The sequence below is a fragment of the Cyclopterus lumpus genome, chromosome 13 (assembly GCF_009769545.1).
Source record: "Cyclopterus lumpus isolate fCycLum1 chromosome 13, fCycLum1.pri, whole genome shotgun sequence".
In the NCBI taxonomy this organism is placed as follows: domain Eukaryota; kingdom Metazoa; phylum Chordata; class Actinopteri; order Perciformes; family Cyclopteridae; genus Cyclopterus; species Cyclopterus lumpus.
In genome coordinates this window covers 1109922-1126680 of record NC_046978.1, presented here as the reverse complement: position 1 = coordinate 1126680, position 16759 = coordinate 1109922, and the positions used below count along the sequence as shown (strand labels likewise).

The following is a 16759-nucleotide window of genomic DNA, read 5'->3' as shown; positions in this document are numbered from 1 at the left end:
GCATTTATTAATAGATTACACATAGTTACTTAAACAAACTGAAAAGGTAAACACCTGCCAAAGGGATTTTCCCAATCTGCTGATTACAAATCTGTTCTTATGAATGTTTTATAACATTACATTACATTACATAACCGATCCAAAGTGCATTACTTAATGATTTATTAATTATTACTTAATGATTTATTAATCATAATAAACCCATTCATTACAACTGATTAACCTTTTAAAGAATGCCTCATTGTAACCTCAAAGTGGCAGAAGCAGTATAATCAATGCTTCAGAGGTGCTACTGCTTATTTCTGACCAACGTGTTAATCTCTGATATTGCTATATAGTTTAATACATTCGTAGATTACACCTCCGATTGTGAGGTGACATTAGCCACATGGCTGCAAGTGTCGGTACCTGACAAGTGCACCAAGTAGGCTGGTACATGCCATCTCTGTGGGCTGTCAGCGCCATCCTGTGTCTTAAGAAAGAAATGCAGCTGAAGCTGTAATGACAGGAGATCTGTATGGGACCAGAGATTTACCAACAGATGTACACGCTGGAGGAAAGAAAGCTTGAAAATACCAAAGGTACGTGGACAGCTGCACCCACAACAAGCAAAACTAAGAACAACCTCAAAGCTACAGCATTCACATATTTTACACAATTTGATAGCAGATTTCAAAGTGTATCTTTGTCCATCTCACTTTAGTCTGTTAAGTAACTGTATTTGATCACACGAGCATTACTAGAAAAGTAATAAAGCTCCAGAATGGCTATTAAACTGAGATCTGGGATTATATGGTTTCTGAGGTTGGTTCACCAGAGTGAACTTGTCCTTTGGTTTAAACATGTAGCGATAATATTTAAGGATTGATTGTTGTAGATGCACGTGGTTTCTTCCCTGCTAATACTTGTTGTGATATCTCCATCCACCACATATTTGTTTTGTGTGATGCCCTATTTAGTTTTTGTATGAAGTAACTGCAAGAGGATCTGCAACCCCACAAAACATAAACTATCCTCTGAATATCGTCAAACAGTAAAGGTACTTATATATTGTTTTTGTGGAAATATTTTAAATAGGATCATGTACATTTTGTGAACTTAAAAAGTGATGTTATCTTTTGACAAATCATTTATCTGAGTCCTGAAAACATCGATTGGAATTAATGCTAAAATGTGTTAAAACATTGTATTATTTTTTATATTGCCAAAGGAGTGGTCCCGACATTTCTAAATATTTCTTTTTCTCACTAATACTTCGCCTGCCTGAAAAAAATGCTTAATAAATCCAGCAGAAGAGGCCGTCATGCTCATTTGATCATGTAAATATATCTAAACTCTGAGAACTTAGGTACCCAAACCACACAGTTCAAATTAAATGAAAATCCAACTCCCCATACGAGCTTCAGGTCGCAGGTTTAATGAAGGTTTTCTCTCCGGATACCGAGCGTGTTGAGGATGAGCAGAGCTGTGGTCTGTGTCCTCCCCACATTCCTGAAGGCAGAGAGCCTCCTCCCGGCTTCACGCTCCAGCCCACCACATGAAAGAGCCGTCCTCCACCCCACACAGCTGTTCACAGGACCAAGAGGGGTCGAGCACGACCACGGCCCGTTTGTCTTATAGTGTGGGAAAATATGTATGATCATCTACAGTAATATACACCAGTGCTTTAACTTGAGTTTGAAGTCAATGAGTGAGTCCACGTTGATAGTTACTGTGATTGTTTCTATTATGTTGTGTCTAACTTTGATGCATGTCTTTTGTAGAAATGGGCTGCACAGATATGTGATGAGTCTAATTTGTTAATTTAATTTATGAATAAAAGCTTTTCCAGTTTATATGCTACTTGTATTTTAGTGCCAGTTAAAACATGTTCACTTTTAGATTGAGGTAATTGCAATGTGATACGGCTCACAAAGTGTGTAATTAAGATGTTGATCCATTAGGAGTCCTAGTTACTGTAAGAAACCTTTTCTATATAAACTGAGTAGAGGTGTCTGCAGCTTTAGTGTCGTTCTTAAGAAACTAATTCTTGACTCCTTTCTGCACTAATTTGGTACTTCTACAACTCATTCTTGGCTGGATTCTCGATTCTTGGCTCCCTTGTCTCGTGTTGAGTAATACTGAGTCAGCACATAAATGGCAATGGTGCAAAAGACAGTCATCCGTCTACCGGCCAAACATACCACTAATCCCTCTTTGGATTCCTCTGCAACTTGTCCCTCATTGAAACACAGACACAGAAAGCCACATAACCCACTCCCTCCCTCCTTCTCTTTGTCTCCTTCTCTCGCTCCACGTGCACTACTTAAACAAATAACTCTCTATCTCTATCTCTATCTCTGCGTGGGTGCTCTGCAGAGTCAGTCGTGTCGGTGCATGGACGCCTCTCAGACGTACTGCTTTACAATGAGAAAGGAGTCCAGGATAATTTGGTGGATGAGGTGGATTGTGATTGTGACAGCTTCGTTGTTACTGGGCTTCTTCATAGGTAAGACTCGATAACACAACTTTCACTGGACAGTAATGCAATAATCTACTATGCTCTGAGTGTTTGTTGATAATTAATGAAAGTCCCTTATTTAACAATGAAGATAACGTGACAGCTGTATAAATGGAAGTCAAGGCGGTTGCTGAAATAGCATAAATAAATACACATCATGAAGAAATAAAAATCTCAGTTTTCTTAGTAAATGTCCAGTCTAAAATTATTATCATCAACTATCGAATCTTCTTGGTGCTCTTGTCGTTGGATCTTGAAGGCGTGTTGTTGTGTGTGTGAGTTTTTAGTTTGTCACTACTCTGACTCGTTTCACGTCTTCCTGCTCGCTGCAGGCTCACACATGCTTTCCATAATCACAACTCCATTTGAAATGTAATTTCCACGATTATGCAAAGCAATTGAGCAGTGAGTGACACGTAGATATTCTGTATTCGCCCAATAATTATGTAATTTGTTGAACTGTTCATCCTGTGTTTGTTTGTATCTGTGCTGCAGGCTGGTCTGCAAACACCACACGCTCAAACTCTGCAAATAAAAGTACTTCTGGTAAATATTTGAAGGAACTACTGCAGGGAATGCAGCCAGACCAGATCAGACAACACCTTTGGTAAACAACATCACAAACACGCTTAACCTGTCTTATCCACCAGTACAAGTAAACCAATTAACAAACACGATGGTCTTCTTTGAAAGATGGAAAGAAAATATACTTAAAGTCTCATGGAGGAGTTCCTTGTGAAGGAAGAAAGTTCAAGGAGACAGTTTCCTGAATGCCCAGCACTTTTGTCCTGACTAATGTATTCTATTAATACTACACATACTTTCAGCCCTACATGGATGCAATCTAAAGACTGCAGTGATCCCCTAATGTTTCATGTAACAACTCCACCAACAACTTACACTTCACTGTTACTTAAATGTGACTTACTGTGGCATGTCAAAGCAAGAGAAACACAGGTATATATCATCAAATGAATGTTGGCTGACCTCCAACGTGTTTTATTCTGTAAGCGACCGCTAGCCCCGCGACTAACTGTTTACATCCTCTCCACAGGAAATTTACACGACTCCCCCACCTGGCTGGTACAGAGCAAAATCTGAGATATGCAGAGCAGATCGGGAAAGAGTGGCTGGAGTTTGGACTGGACACAGTGGAGATGGTGCCCTATGACGTGCTGCTGTCCTATCCCAACAAATCACAGCCGAATTACATCTCGATAGTTGATCAGTTTGGCAGTGAGGTACTGCACAGAACATGGACACATGCAGTCAAATGCACTCAAACTGAAAAAAGATCAGTACAGTAAAGCATGTTTTGCTCACATACAGTATAATCATTTCAACCTCTCTGAAAATGAGTCTTGCAAAAACCTCTGTGCTGGTTTCTGGCGTATTATTGTAATAATTTGATACACAGCTACCATTTAAATTGATTATAAATGAGCATTTGCATGCCTTGTGTTCTCAATGAGAAACACATTTAAATGTATGCTTTAGTTTAATGATTGCCAAACTTATTGTGATACTATCCCATTTTCACCACTTCAAGCTCTCTGGTGAAATACTCCATTCTCCTCACTCAGCCCCCTGCTGATTTCAAGTTCTCTAACAAGAACCCTAAATGAGTCCAAACCACCGGGCTACTTCTCAGTCTGTGTGGAGAGATAACAAAGTTTCAGCGTGCAGGTGGAGATGGCACGGCCACATACTGCACCAGGCTGCTTCGGCTCCACCTCAATACAACACTGCAAGACAGCTCATTCAAGTCCAAGGTCCTTTTATAGCCCTGTGGCGAGATAAACCTCTCTCCATGTGTCTCCTGAGGACAGATAATGATACAGCACAGAGGCAAACAAGAGAAAAAAGACCAGTGTATACTGCACGGCCAAGATGCATTCAGGAAACAGTCATGATTAACATTTAGGTTTAGGAATGGACAATATATCGATCATATATCAGATCTATATTTTGGAAACGTTATATGGTATAAGTGTTTTCCTTGTTTTAAAGGCTGCATTACAGTAAAGTGATGTACTTTTCTGAGCTTACCAGACTGCTCTATTATTTGCCTACCCACTTAGTCATTATATTCACATTACCAATTATTATTTAGCACCACTGGTCAACCCTATAATATCCTTGCAATATCGAGATATTTGGGCAAAACTTTTGAGATTGGATTTTACTTTGTACTTGAGTAAATGCGTTCCACCTCTGCCTATTTCCCAGTGAGTTGACAGTGGAGACATTACAAATTCCAAAGCATTTATTATAAAGAGTAAAGGGCCAATTTATCTTTCTTTCACAGGTTTTTAACACATCCTTGGCTGAGCCAGTTCCAGAGGGTTATGAAGATGTTTCTAACATTGTACCTCCATACAGTGCCTTCTCTGCCAAAGGACAACCTGAGGTACACACACACAAACACACACACACTAAAACAACATTTTCATACTGACAGGGGTGTTTAAATACGTTTTAACAGCAGTAGTAAAGTAGTAAAGTTAACAAGGATTTTAAACATTACCCATCCTCACCTATCTGATAACCTAAGATGTCTCTTCTTTCTGTCTCTCTCTCTCTAGGGGGATTTGGTGTATGTGAACTATGGTCGAACAGAAGACTTTTCCCAGTTGGAGAAGGATATGGGCATCAATGTTACTGGGAAGATTGTCATTATCAGATATGGAAAAATATTCAGAGGCAACAAGGTAAGAAAATCCAGGTCTTGATTTAACATGAAACGGCCGGTTAAAGGATTTCAGTCAGAAATGTAAACCTGAGGTTAGATGTAATAGAAGTTAACATTTAAAAAGCAGCTAAATGTCCAAATATCTTCGTGCACATCTTTTAATATTTTAAGCAATTCGTCAAAATCAAACCAATCACCACTATTTTGTGATCCACAAAGACAGAAAAGGGACATCAATAAATAACATTGTGTAAGCCATCTGAATGAATCACGTCTGTCTTGTTCCACCAGGTGACAAACGCCATGTTAGCCGGAGCAAAGGGGGTCATTTTGTTCTCAGACCCGGCAGATTACTGTGCTGTTGGAGTCCAGGTAGAGTATTTTGCATCAGAGCATGTTTGCGTTGTGATAAGCTTTAAAAAGAACAAGTCGAACAGGAGACCATCAGGCCAAATTGCCCCATGGTCTGACACCAAATCAGGCCAGGTGCATAAAGTAGGGGGCCTCTTCCCCACTTGCTCCCTTCCTACTTCCAGCACCCTCGAACGACACCCATCCTCAACCTTGGCCTTCATATTGATCTACACTACACACCTGTAAAGTACAACTTGCACAGTTGTGATGCTATCATGGTGACAAAATCTGTCAAAACCACCTCTAAGGTCGTTCCTGCTCCCGGCTCAAGGGACACATTTAGCCAAGCCAGACGCACAAAGACTCAAAAGGTGACAACAACCGCAAATGTATGAGCCAGATTATGATTGGATTAGTAGTAGATGCTATGAGCTGGCCTTCAGGAATGTGGGCCGTGATAATATCTGCAAATATTTGAATCCAGGAGACAAATGCAATCTGTGGTTTCAAATAAAGCTTCTTAATTATTTATGTATGTGTGTGTGAAGTCCTACCCTCATGGTTGGAACCTACCCGGCGGAGGAGCTCAGAGAGGAAATATTTTCAACATGAATGGAGCAGGAGACCCACTCACACCCGGGTACCCCGCTAAGGGTGTGTATCTCTGTGTGCTTGTACTGTACATGTGAGCCTGTATAAGTGTTAACATGTGTGTTAGTTTATTTAAATCCGTTATTTGTCCGTGTGTTAGTTTACTGTCTGTTCTCTTACAGAATATACCTACAGATCCAACCTTGAGAACGTAGTGGGCCTTCCCAACATTCCTGTACATCCAATTGGCTACAATGATGCAATTCACCTGCTGAAGTAAAGATATTTATTTTTCTTTCCAAAGTTCAAGCATTCCATCATTCAGAGCAGTGCTATTACATCAACGTGCTAACATGCACGCGATGACAATGATAGGATGCAGATGGTTGGATAGTGTTCCCCATGGTTTAGCCTGTTAGCATGCTAACTTTTGCTAATTAACCCAAAGTGCAACTGAAACTGTCACAAGTTTTGAAGGTAAAAACTGACCTGATGGTGGTGCCATCGGTGGGGGACATGAATGTACATGAATGTATTTGCAAAAATGTCATAACAATCTAACTAAGAATTGTTCCGCTATTTCAGGCTGGACCACATCGGGCCTTTAAAACATTGTGATTTAAATCTTGAATTTAGTTTTTATGGGGGTCCTTAAATAAATCGAGCTGTTCATTTGTATTTTTGCCCAGAAGATGTGAACTATTTGCCATTCAACAGGAACATGGGAGGACAGATTCCACCCAACAACTGGAAAGGAACTCTGGATGTATCCTACAGGATTGGTCCAGGCTTTACGGGAGACTTCAAGAGCCAGTAAGTGCCTATACATTGAGCTTTTATGTCCAGTTAAACAATGACTACTTGTGGCCACTTCACCTTGTTTTATCCTGATTCTCCATTCAAACTACTTTTTTCATGTAAAACTCTCCACGCTAGTCTAGTTGATGGTCTCTCCCCTTCTGCTCCACTGCTGTCTGTTTAAATTGCCTCTCCACTTGTGTTGCTCTTTTTCTCTTGCTCGGCTTTAATGACCCAGTGGCAAGTAGCCAACTGGCGTACAACGGAGGCCCTTGTACTTCCTGTGTGTGCGAGACATACTTAGCACATTCACACAGAAACAAGCTGCACACGTTTTTTTTGTATATTTGAACTGTGGTGAATGTTTTGTGAATTTCTGGAGCAACCTTCTCCATGTCATCGAACGTGTTATTCTCTTACTTTGCCTGAATTATGTTTCTGTAGAAATTAATTTTGAGGCGTCAAATTCCCTGCCTTCCTCTTCTCTCTTCTACTTTATCAATCTGTGTCTGACACAATAAATAAACACAATGAACAGGCTGCTGTGCATTTTAAAATCAAATAGATAAAACACCATTCCTTTGTGAATGCTTTCTATTCCAAATCCCAAATTCTGCTCAAGTTAGCCATTTCCTGTCAAAAGGACTTCCTCTCTTTATTTGTCGCTGTATCTTTTTCTCCGCTGTGTGAATCAACCTTTTCTTAATATGTGTGTCTCAGGAAGGTGCGTATGAACATCCACACGAACAACCAGGTAACCCGTATCCACAACGTCATTGGCAGGATTAGAGGAGCTCTGGAACCAGGTACAGCACCACAATCCAACCGGCTCCAATCCTTCATGAAAGCTTTCAGCAACATTGAACACATTACATTTACATTACATGTCATTTAGCTGACGCTTTTATCCAAAGCGACTTACAATAAGTGCATTAAACCATGAGTCCAAACTCAGAACAACAAGAATCAAGCAAGTACAATTTCTTCAATAACATTAAACTACAAAGTGCTATCAGTAAGAGACATTTAAGTGCTACCAAAGTGCTAAACAACAAAGTGCTATCGGTAAGGGACATTTAAGTGCTACTAGAGTGCTACTACGGCTCTACCTTCCCTATTCAAGGTATAGTCGAAAAAGATGTGTTTTTAGTTTGCAACGGAAGGTGTAGAGACTTTCTGCTGTCCTGATGTCAATGGGGAGCTCGTTCCACCAATGAGGAGCCAGCACAGCAAACAGTCGTGACTTTGTTGAGTGTTTAGCTCGAAGTGAAGGAGCTACAAGCCGATTGGCAGAAGCCGAGCGAAGTGAACGGAGTGGGGTGTATGGTTTGACTATGTCCTGGATGTAGCACGGTACGCAAGTACCAATGTTTTGAAGCGGATGCGGGCGGCCACCGGTAACCAGTGAAGGTCGCGGAGGAGCGGAGTAGTGTGGGTAAATTTCGGGAGGTTGAAGACCAGTCGAGCAGCTGCATTCTGGATGAGCTGTAGAGGTCGAATGGCATTAGCAGGTAGACCTGCCAGGAGGGAGTTGCAATAGTCCAGCCGTGAGATGACCAGAGCCTGGACCAGAACCTGTGCCGCCTTCTGAGTATCATCGTATTCTCCTGATGTTGTACAGCATGTACCTACAGGAGCGTGTTGTTGTGGTAATGTTGGCAGTCAGGGAGAGTTGACTGTCGAGCGTCACTCCGAGGTTCCTGGCAGTCGGAGTTGGAGCCAGCACTGAGTTGTTGAAGTTAATAGTCAGGTCGTGGGTGGGAGAGCCTTTTCCTGGAGGGAGGAGAAGTTCAGTCTTGGCCGGGTTAATTTTCAGGTGGTGTGCAGACATCCACTGAGAGATTTGGAAAGGAAGGGGAAGGTAGAGCCGTAGTAGCACTTTAGTAGCACTTAAATGTCTCTTACTGATAGGACTTTGTAGTTTAACACTTTAGTAGCACTTAAATGGCTCTTACTGATAGCACTTTGTAATTTAACGTTATTGAAGAAATTGTACTTGCTTGATTCTTGTTGTTCTGAGTTTGGACTCACGGTTTAATGCACTTATTGTAAGTCGCTTTGGATAAAACCTTCAGCTAAATGACATGTAATGTAATGTAAAAGGGGAGGAGAGAGACAGGTCTGTAGTTATTGACTTCAGGTCTGTAGTTATTGACTTCAGATGGGTCGAGAGTGGGTTTCTTCAGGAGAGGGTTGACTCTTGCCTCCTTCAGAGAGTTGGGGAAACAGCCGGTTGAGAGGGAGGTGTTAATGAGATGGGTGAGAAAGGGAAGAAGGTCCGGAGCAATGGACTGGAGAAGGTGAGACGGGATTGGGTCAAGGGGGCAGGTGGTTAGGGGGTCAGAGGTTACCAAGGTAAGAACTTGATTGGGAGACAGGGGGATAAAAGAGGAAAACGAGGGGGAAAAAGATGAAGTTACTGGAGGTGTAGTTATAGAAGATGGATTAGTAAATGAAGAGCGTATGTCGTCTATCTTTTTTGTAAAGTAGTCAACAAAGTGGCTTGGTAGAAGGGTGAAGGGAGGGGGGGAACAGGGGGGTCAAGGAGGTTGGAAAAAATAGAGAAGAGCTTTTTGGGGTTAGACAAAGAGGATTCGATTCTGGATTGGTAGAACAGACTTTTGGCTGCAGAGATAGAGGCAGAGAAGGAGGAGAGAAGAGATTTATAGGCGAGTTTGGATTTTCGCCATTTCCTTTCCTCGCATAGTGGCTCTCTTGGCGCGCATTGGTTCGGATAGCCACGGAGTCGGAGAGGACTTTCGAGCCATAAGAGGACAGAGAGAATCAAGAAAGGAAGACAGAGTAGAGAGGAGAGTGTCAGTGGCAAAGTTAGGCTGCATGAGTGAGAAGGAGTCAGTTGAGGGGAGGGCAGATAGAACAGACGAGGCCAGAGAGGAGGGTGAGAGGGTGCGGATGTTGCGACGGACAGGTGCAGAGTCCGTTGTGGGAGGGTTGTCAGTTCCAAAGAGTGGGAGAGAGTACGAGATGAAGAAGTGGTCAGAGACATGAAGTGGAGTTACAGTGAGGTTAGATGTAGAGCAGTTTCTGGTGAAAATATAGTCAAGGTGGTTGCCAGCTTTGTGAGTAGGAGGGGAAGGACTGAGAGAGAGAGCAAAGGAAGACAGTAAGAGTAGCAGGTCACATGACTTCTCAGTCTGGATGTTAAAGTCACCCAGAAGGAAGAGCAGGGGGCCGTTTTCTGGGAAGTTTGATAGGAGGACGTCTAGTTCTTCCAAGAAGTCTCCCAAGGAGCCAGGTGGACGGTAGAGAACAACAATGGTTAGTTGAACCGGATGAGTAACCGTCACTGCATGAAACTCAAAAGACAGTGGGGTAAATGGAAGCGGGTAGAGAGCAAAACTCCATTTGGGTGAGATGAGTAGACCAAACACACAACCAACACATGTGTGAAACACCAGTAATGTCAGTCTGGACACCAATGCTGAGATAATCATAATAACAGGGATGATGAGCTAATTTTACTTGCTGCAGCTTTCAACAAAAGAACAGTTTTTGGGGTGATAGATTGAGGTATTTGGTAGCATTTGTTTAATAGAAAGAACACATCATTGTGTTCAATACAGATTCAAAGAGTAACGGTGTAAAGTTAGCTAGGAAATTCTCATAATGTATCTCTCGTTCTCTAATTTCTCTATCAACGTGTGCTGTTGTCTCTGTGTTTGTCTGTGTAGACAGGTATGTGATTCTGGGAGGGCACCGGGATGCCTGGGTGTTTGGAGGGATTGATCCCATGTCTGGTGCTGCTGTGGTCCATGAAATCGTCAGGACCTTTGGCTTGCTGCTTCGTAAAGGTACGTCTCTACCGGTGTTAATTGTGAATAATGGTGTCAATTGTCTCAATTGTGTGTGTGTGTGTGTGTGTGTGTGTGTGTGTGTGTGTGTGTGTGTGTGTGTGTGTGTGTGTGTGTGTGTGTGTGTGTGTGTGTGTGAGTGAAATGACATCTCTGTTTACGTCCACTCCAGGACACTGTCTGATGTGTTGTTTTTTAACATTGCACAAACCTCTGAAAGGGTTGTCCAGGTACCATAATGCATGCTCTGGTGGTCCTTACAATGCCACAAAGACAAGGGGGTGTGTATCTGTGTATCTATATAGGCTGGAGGCCGAGGAGGACTATAATATTTGCCAGCTGGGATGCAGAGGAGTTTGGACTGCAGGGATCTACAGAATGGGCAGAGGTACACATACACCATCCCACACACCCTTGTGCACACGCACGCACACACTGACCACAGCCTTCTCTACAGGATAATGCCAAGATGCTGCAGGAGAGAGCTGTGGGCTACGTCAATGCCGACTCCGCCATTGAGGGTGAGTATGTTTTAGCGCAGAGCCTAATATTCTCAATGAGTAGTTAGTTTTGATGTAACACGACATGTGTGGATGTATCTATTTGAATTGCAGGCATGTACACACTGAGGGTGGACTGCACTCCATCTCTACACACTTTGGTGTACGACCTCACTAAGCAGGTGAGCAGACATATACACAAACATCTGAAATTGATTTGAGCAAATGAATTTGTTCTTTCATGCTCAGTCTTATGCAGTCTTTTCCTCCCTGTCTTTCTCTCCACCTTGCCTCTTACTCTTTCTTTCTCTGTTTGCGTGTAGATAGCCAGTCCAGAAGAAGGAGAGGAGGGAGTTTCCCTGTACGAGAGTTGGCATAAGAGGGACAACTGGACGAATGACCGTGATGCACCCAGGTACAAAGTTGCCTACTCTGGTCATAGCCAGGATACACAAACTGACAACAAAACAAACAATAATAGGAAGGAAAACAAAACTTCTGCAGCCAAGTTAGTCGAAGACAAAACAACAAGAGGATGACTAATTATTCAATGCCACTGTTCGAGAAATGTTGCAGTTTTGATACACTATGCAATGATGTTAAGGGACTATTGAAAAGCTTTCATTCTCTCTTTGTTTTGACTGTAGCATGTGTTAGCCAATCAGTCAAATGATCCAGAAATTAATTAAGCAAATCACAAAACCCATCTGTCCTCCATTCTGGTGTGCTGCAGGATCAGTAAACTCGGGTCAGGCAGTGATTTTGAGGCCTATTTCATCCGTCTGGGAATTGCTGCAGCCAGAGCCAGATACACCAAAAACAAGGTGAGACACGCTGTAGTCACAGAAGGATCTTTGTTATATTATATTGCTGTGTGTGCTAAATTATATCTTAGTGTGTCTGTTCGTTAAGTATGAGCACCCAACGCGGTGCATATCCATTTTATCAGTGTAAATGTTCATGATATACTTGTGAATCTTAGAATACTATAATTATGCCAGTGCACATGTTTTCCTGTGTGAGCCTGTGCATATGAATACAATATATTTGTTAGTTTGCAATATTTGCTTACTCTTTATCTCTTTGATACAGGTTTTGTAACTTCAGTGTGATATATACTTAACTTTATCTGTGTGACTTTATTCATGTCTGTGTGTATTCATAAATAATTGAATATACCTATACTATGCTACACTGAGGAACACATTTTGGATTTTGGATTTATTTAGTTGTTTATCTTATTGGGGATGATGACATTTCTGCATCAAAAATACTTTAATTGCAGTTGCGCTGTGCATAATCTAAAGTGGTTTCTGTGTAATTTAAGGGTTGAGTTAATGAGAGCACAAGTAGATTGAGTGATGTATCTTTAAAGGTTACTCCGCCTCTGAGGTGTCAGTGTAACTCAGTGAAATGTCCTCTGTGCCTTCAGGAAACAGAGCGGTACAGCAGTTATCCAGTCTATCACAGTGTGTATGAAACCTTTGAGTTAGTGGACAAGTTTTACGACCCCACCTTCAAGAGGCTTCGGGCGGTGGCCCAGGTGAGGGCTGGGCTTATCTTCCAATTGGCCGAATCCCAGCTGCTCCCCCTTGACGTCAACCAGTATGCAGACTCACTGGGGAAGTACGCGCAGAGCATCGTCCAGCTGGCACAGAGGCACCCGCAGGAGATGACGAAGTATGAGGTGTCGTTTGGTAAGTTGTTTTTGGTCACCGTGTGCTCAGACTATAGTGATTAAATATCAAGTTTAAGTTAAGTTAAAATGTTTAAATGATAAAGGCTTTTCCAATAATTTTCAGATGCCTTGTTTTCTGCTGTGGGCAACTTCAGTGTTGCAGCCAGGGACTTCCATGAGCGCCTGCAGACTCTCAACCGAGAAGAGTACGAGTATGTTTAACATTTCATATGTTTTAGGTGTCCAAACTAATGCTGAAATATGTCGGTGTTTATTCTCAAGTTGATTTATGATTTGAAATGTGCACTCAGTGTACTGTTTACGATACATATCTAGACAAATCTAACTAGAGACAGACAGACATATAATGACCTCTGTGGTAGTTCCGGCCACAAGTACGTCTCCGGTATTGTTTGTGCATGTGTAATAATAACGTGACCACTAAATTCTGTCTAGCCAAGTGTGTGACCGGCATTTCATGTGTATGTGTGCATCAGTCCTATGCCGGTACGTGTCATGAATGATCAGCTCATGTATCTGGAGAGAGCCTTCATTGACCCTATGGGCTTACCTGGCAGACCCTTCTACAGGTTAGTCTCACACACACACACACACATCCATTTGTTTGACATGCTTTTACAGGAGTCTCATCAACCAGTCAAGAATGTGAGTGCTGTGGCATTGTACTTTGCATTTTACTTTGAATGGTCCGTAGAGATAATTCCTAAAATAGTTTATACTTGCATGTCCTGAAATGTTCTATATCAAAAGGAATATGGTTTGCATTAATGATATTTAAACATTGCTATGTCAGAACCAGATCCAGACAGCATTGCGTTTGACTGTGGGGCGAAAAGTTCAACTATCCCGTCAACATCAAACAAATGTCTTTGCCCTGTCAGAAGCCTGGCAACGACTTTTAAAAGTTAGTGTTGAGCCCGGGCTGTATCATTATTAACAGGCCTTTTCACAGCAGTCTATGTCTACTACTAACAGTGGCTCTGTTGAGTGCCTATTATCTCTCTCCCACTCTCTCACCCACTTCTTAATGTAATAGTTTAATAGAAAGACTTTTTTATCATGTGGAAGGGGTAGATGAAGCCACACAGGGTAGATCATTATCTTTAAAACGGTATGTGCTGCTGTAAACATGATGCCCCAGTGGTGGAACATGTGAATTATAGGCCTAATGTGTATCTGTGCTTTGCAGCATTACTCTTCCCAAGTTCACATGTTCTCCTACATTAAAGCCAAGTTTGCATTCCTTTAATAAACCTATAATACATATTCTACAATAAATACACGATGGCTCTAAATTGTTCTGTTGTCTTTTTCTGACACACTGCATTTTTAAACCCTATAGATCTGGGTTCCCCTCCTGTGACCTGGTTTCTTTGCTACATATTGCTCTGTCTACTTGTAAATATTTGCAATTACATCTGAAGTGGTGATTATTACTAGCTGCAGTGTCTTAATTTGGCCCTAAGTAGCTGACTTAAGTTTGACTTTACGATTGAAATTCTACAGATACACATCAAAGCAGATTTTTAAGGTTCTGCTCTCGACAGATTTGAATAGATGAGAACCATCCTGCATGATACTGTTGCTGCTGCATGTACGCCTGTTTATAGGTTTAATTTAAAAAAATGTTTTTAAATAGTTCATAATTATGCTGAAAACATGTGTAGTGCCTTTACTACTAACACTTTGGAGCTTGTTTTAAAAAGCACACAAAAATATAGAATCCGTAATCCCTCCAGTACGTTCCTTAATGCGGCACACCCCCTCTTCTCTGTTTCAGGCACGTGATTTTTGCTCCCAGCAGCCATAATAAATATGCAGGGGAGTCTTTCCCTGGGATCTATGATGCATTGTTTGACATCAAGAACTCAGCTGATACGGCGAAGGCCTGGGAGGAAGTCAAGCATCAAATCAGCATCGCAGCATTCACCGTTCATGCTGCTGGCATGACACTAACACCACCTGCATGAAGCAGACTGAAGCCATGTGGTTGAGCCAAAACCATTTGGTATACCTTTGGTATACTATTACCACAATAGTATTATATTTATATTGTGGTTATAGTACAGTATAAGTTTTGGTATACTATTAACACATTGTCCACACAGATGGACAATCCGTCCAGAACTCAGTGACACAGTGAATAGCAGGGCCTCCCACCTTGGCCCTGCTGATGCCCCGCCCCCTCCTCTCTACCTCCTTCTGTTTCATGGATTGGAGTTCCATTCATACATTGTCATATTCATGTAATGTGTTTATGTAACTCTGTAAATGCTGTTCATTCTGTACACATGACATCTATTGCTTCTGTCCATCCGGGGAGAGGGATCCTCCTCCTCTAATATTTTCTCTTGAGGGGAGTACTGAAATCCTGTCCATGTTGGTCTGAGAGAAATTGTTAATATAATGTCTATCAAACAAACAACATTACAAGCAATGTGATCATGAGGCAATGAGGCTGAACAGCTGAAGATGAAGAGGATCTTTTGCTACTTTTTCAAAAACACATTTACAGTGGTTTCATTTTGAAGATGTTAGCATGAAAAAAAATCAGTTTTCTCAAAAGCTAACATTTAGCAATATACATAATCCACTGTGCAGATGTGTCAAATCTGTTGTCTAAGTGCTGTAGCTCTGTTTCTTGTGAGTCTTCCATTTGTGTTGTTGTTTTCAATTTCAGGATTAAAACATTAACTTTATTTACTATTCATGAGGAGAGGCCAGATCACATTGAGTTTGGTATGATATACACAAAGCCCTCAGGTCATCCTTGAACATTGCTCTTGGCCACAGTGTTTTTAGTTTGATACGACCATAGGAGGGCACCAGACTCAGAACTTTATATTTTTATTTAGACGTGGACATGAAGTTAGCAATGGGAGAGGCGTGTGGAAATATGCAAATTGAATTTGTAAACAATTATTTTTGTTTTGTTTTAGAGGCCATGGCACAGTTCATCTATTGATCACAGCTGCTCAGTATGTTCTGTTCTAACTTGTCATTTAAAAAAAATCATAGTTGTGTTTTTCATTTTGCCTTTATGTTGAACCACCGTATATATTACTGCAGTGTTTTATAAATAGATAAATGAATAAAGAGATTATTCCATTTTTAGATTTACAAAATAATATTTCTATCAAATATCAACAACAAATAAAGAGTCAAAGCAATAAAAACTGGTTCCCTGATATGGTTTTCTCATGGTGCAGGAACACCTGCCTTTGGATTCAGTCACTAAGTATGTGGGTACTAAAGCTGAGGTAAATATCTGAGCCAGCATGATTCTATCAATTAATATGCTTACTGTGAAGACACTATGGCACTACATCACTGTGGGTATGTATACCATATATGTAAAAGGTACTGAATAATAATTGAATGAGCCAGTCCAGTTTAATATTGGGTAACAATTTTTTTTAAAGTTGCAATTAATTATTTAAAAGAAAAAAAGGTGATAACTATATTCAATTTGTTGAAAGTGTGGGGACAGTAGTCCTGACAACAGTTTTTTTTAAATTTCAGAATATCCTAATCAGAAGTAGATACATATAAACTATCCATCTCACTGTTTGCTGTTTTACATTCGATTGATGGAAAGACGCTGCCAAATAAAGGGAAATGCTGCCACCTCATGGCCTCTAACGGGAGTGCAGCTTTTGATGTCCTGCAGATTCTAAATAAAGACTAGATGGGGATCTGGAGACTAGAAGGGTCCTTTACACTATTCCTTTGGATAATAACTGTCATTGCATATGTTGGGCTATTAGTTTTTCCAAACAATTTTGTGAGTAGTGTAATGTAGGTTCATCTTGA

General features: G+C 41.2%; 1 protein-coding gene across 2 annotated transcripts; it reads left to right on the top strand.

Annotated features, from left to right (window-relative positions):
* Nucleotides 1-2341: 2341 nt before the first annotated feature.
* On the top strand, nt 2342-16114 carry naalad2 (N-acetylated alpha-linked acidic dipeptidase 2). 2 transcript variants are annotated; one of them, XM_034548465.1, is made up of 20 exons: nt 2342-2488; nt 2996-3107; nt 3555-3741; nt 4809-4910; nt 5086-5211; nt 5484-5564; nt 6095-6200; nt 6320-6413; nt 6855-6950; nt 7656-7741; nt 10628-10747; nt 11053-11135; nt 11205-11268; nt 11362-11429; nt 11571-11662; nt 11981-12071; nt 12680-12944; nt 13050-13131; nt 13423-13515; nt 14727-16114. In XM_034548465.1, the coding sequence occupies exons 1-20, from the start codon at nt 2377-2379 to the stop codon at nt 14914-14916; spliced, it is 2250 nt and encodes a 749-aa protein (XP_034404356.1). In that variant the 5' UTR covers nt 2342-2376; the 3' UTR covers nt 14917-16114. The 2 variants fall into 2 exon arrangements, with proteins under 2 accessions (XP_034404356.1, XP_034404357.1); XM_034548466.1 differs by having other exon boundaries at nt 2428-2488; nt 13050-13137; nt 14727-15145.
* Nucleotides 16115-16759: the final 645 nt, after the last annotated feature.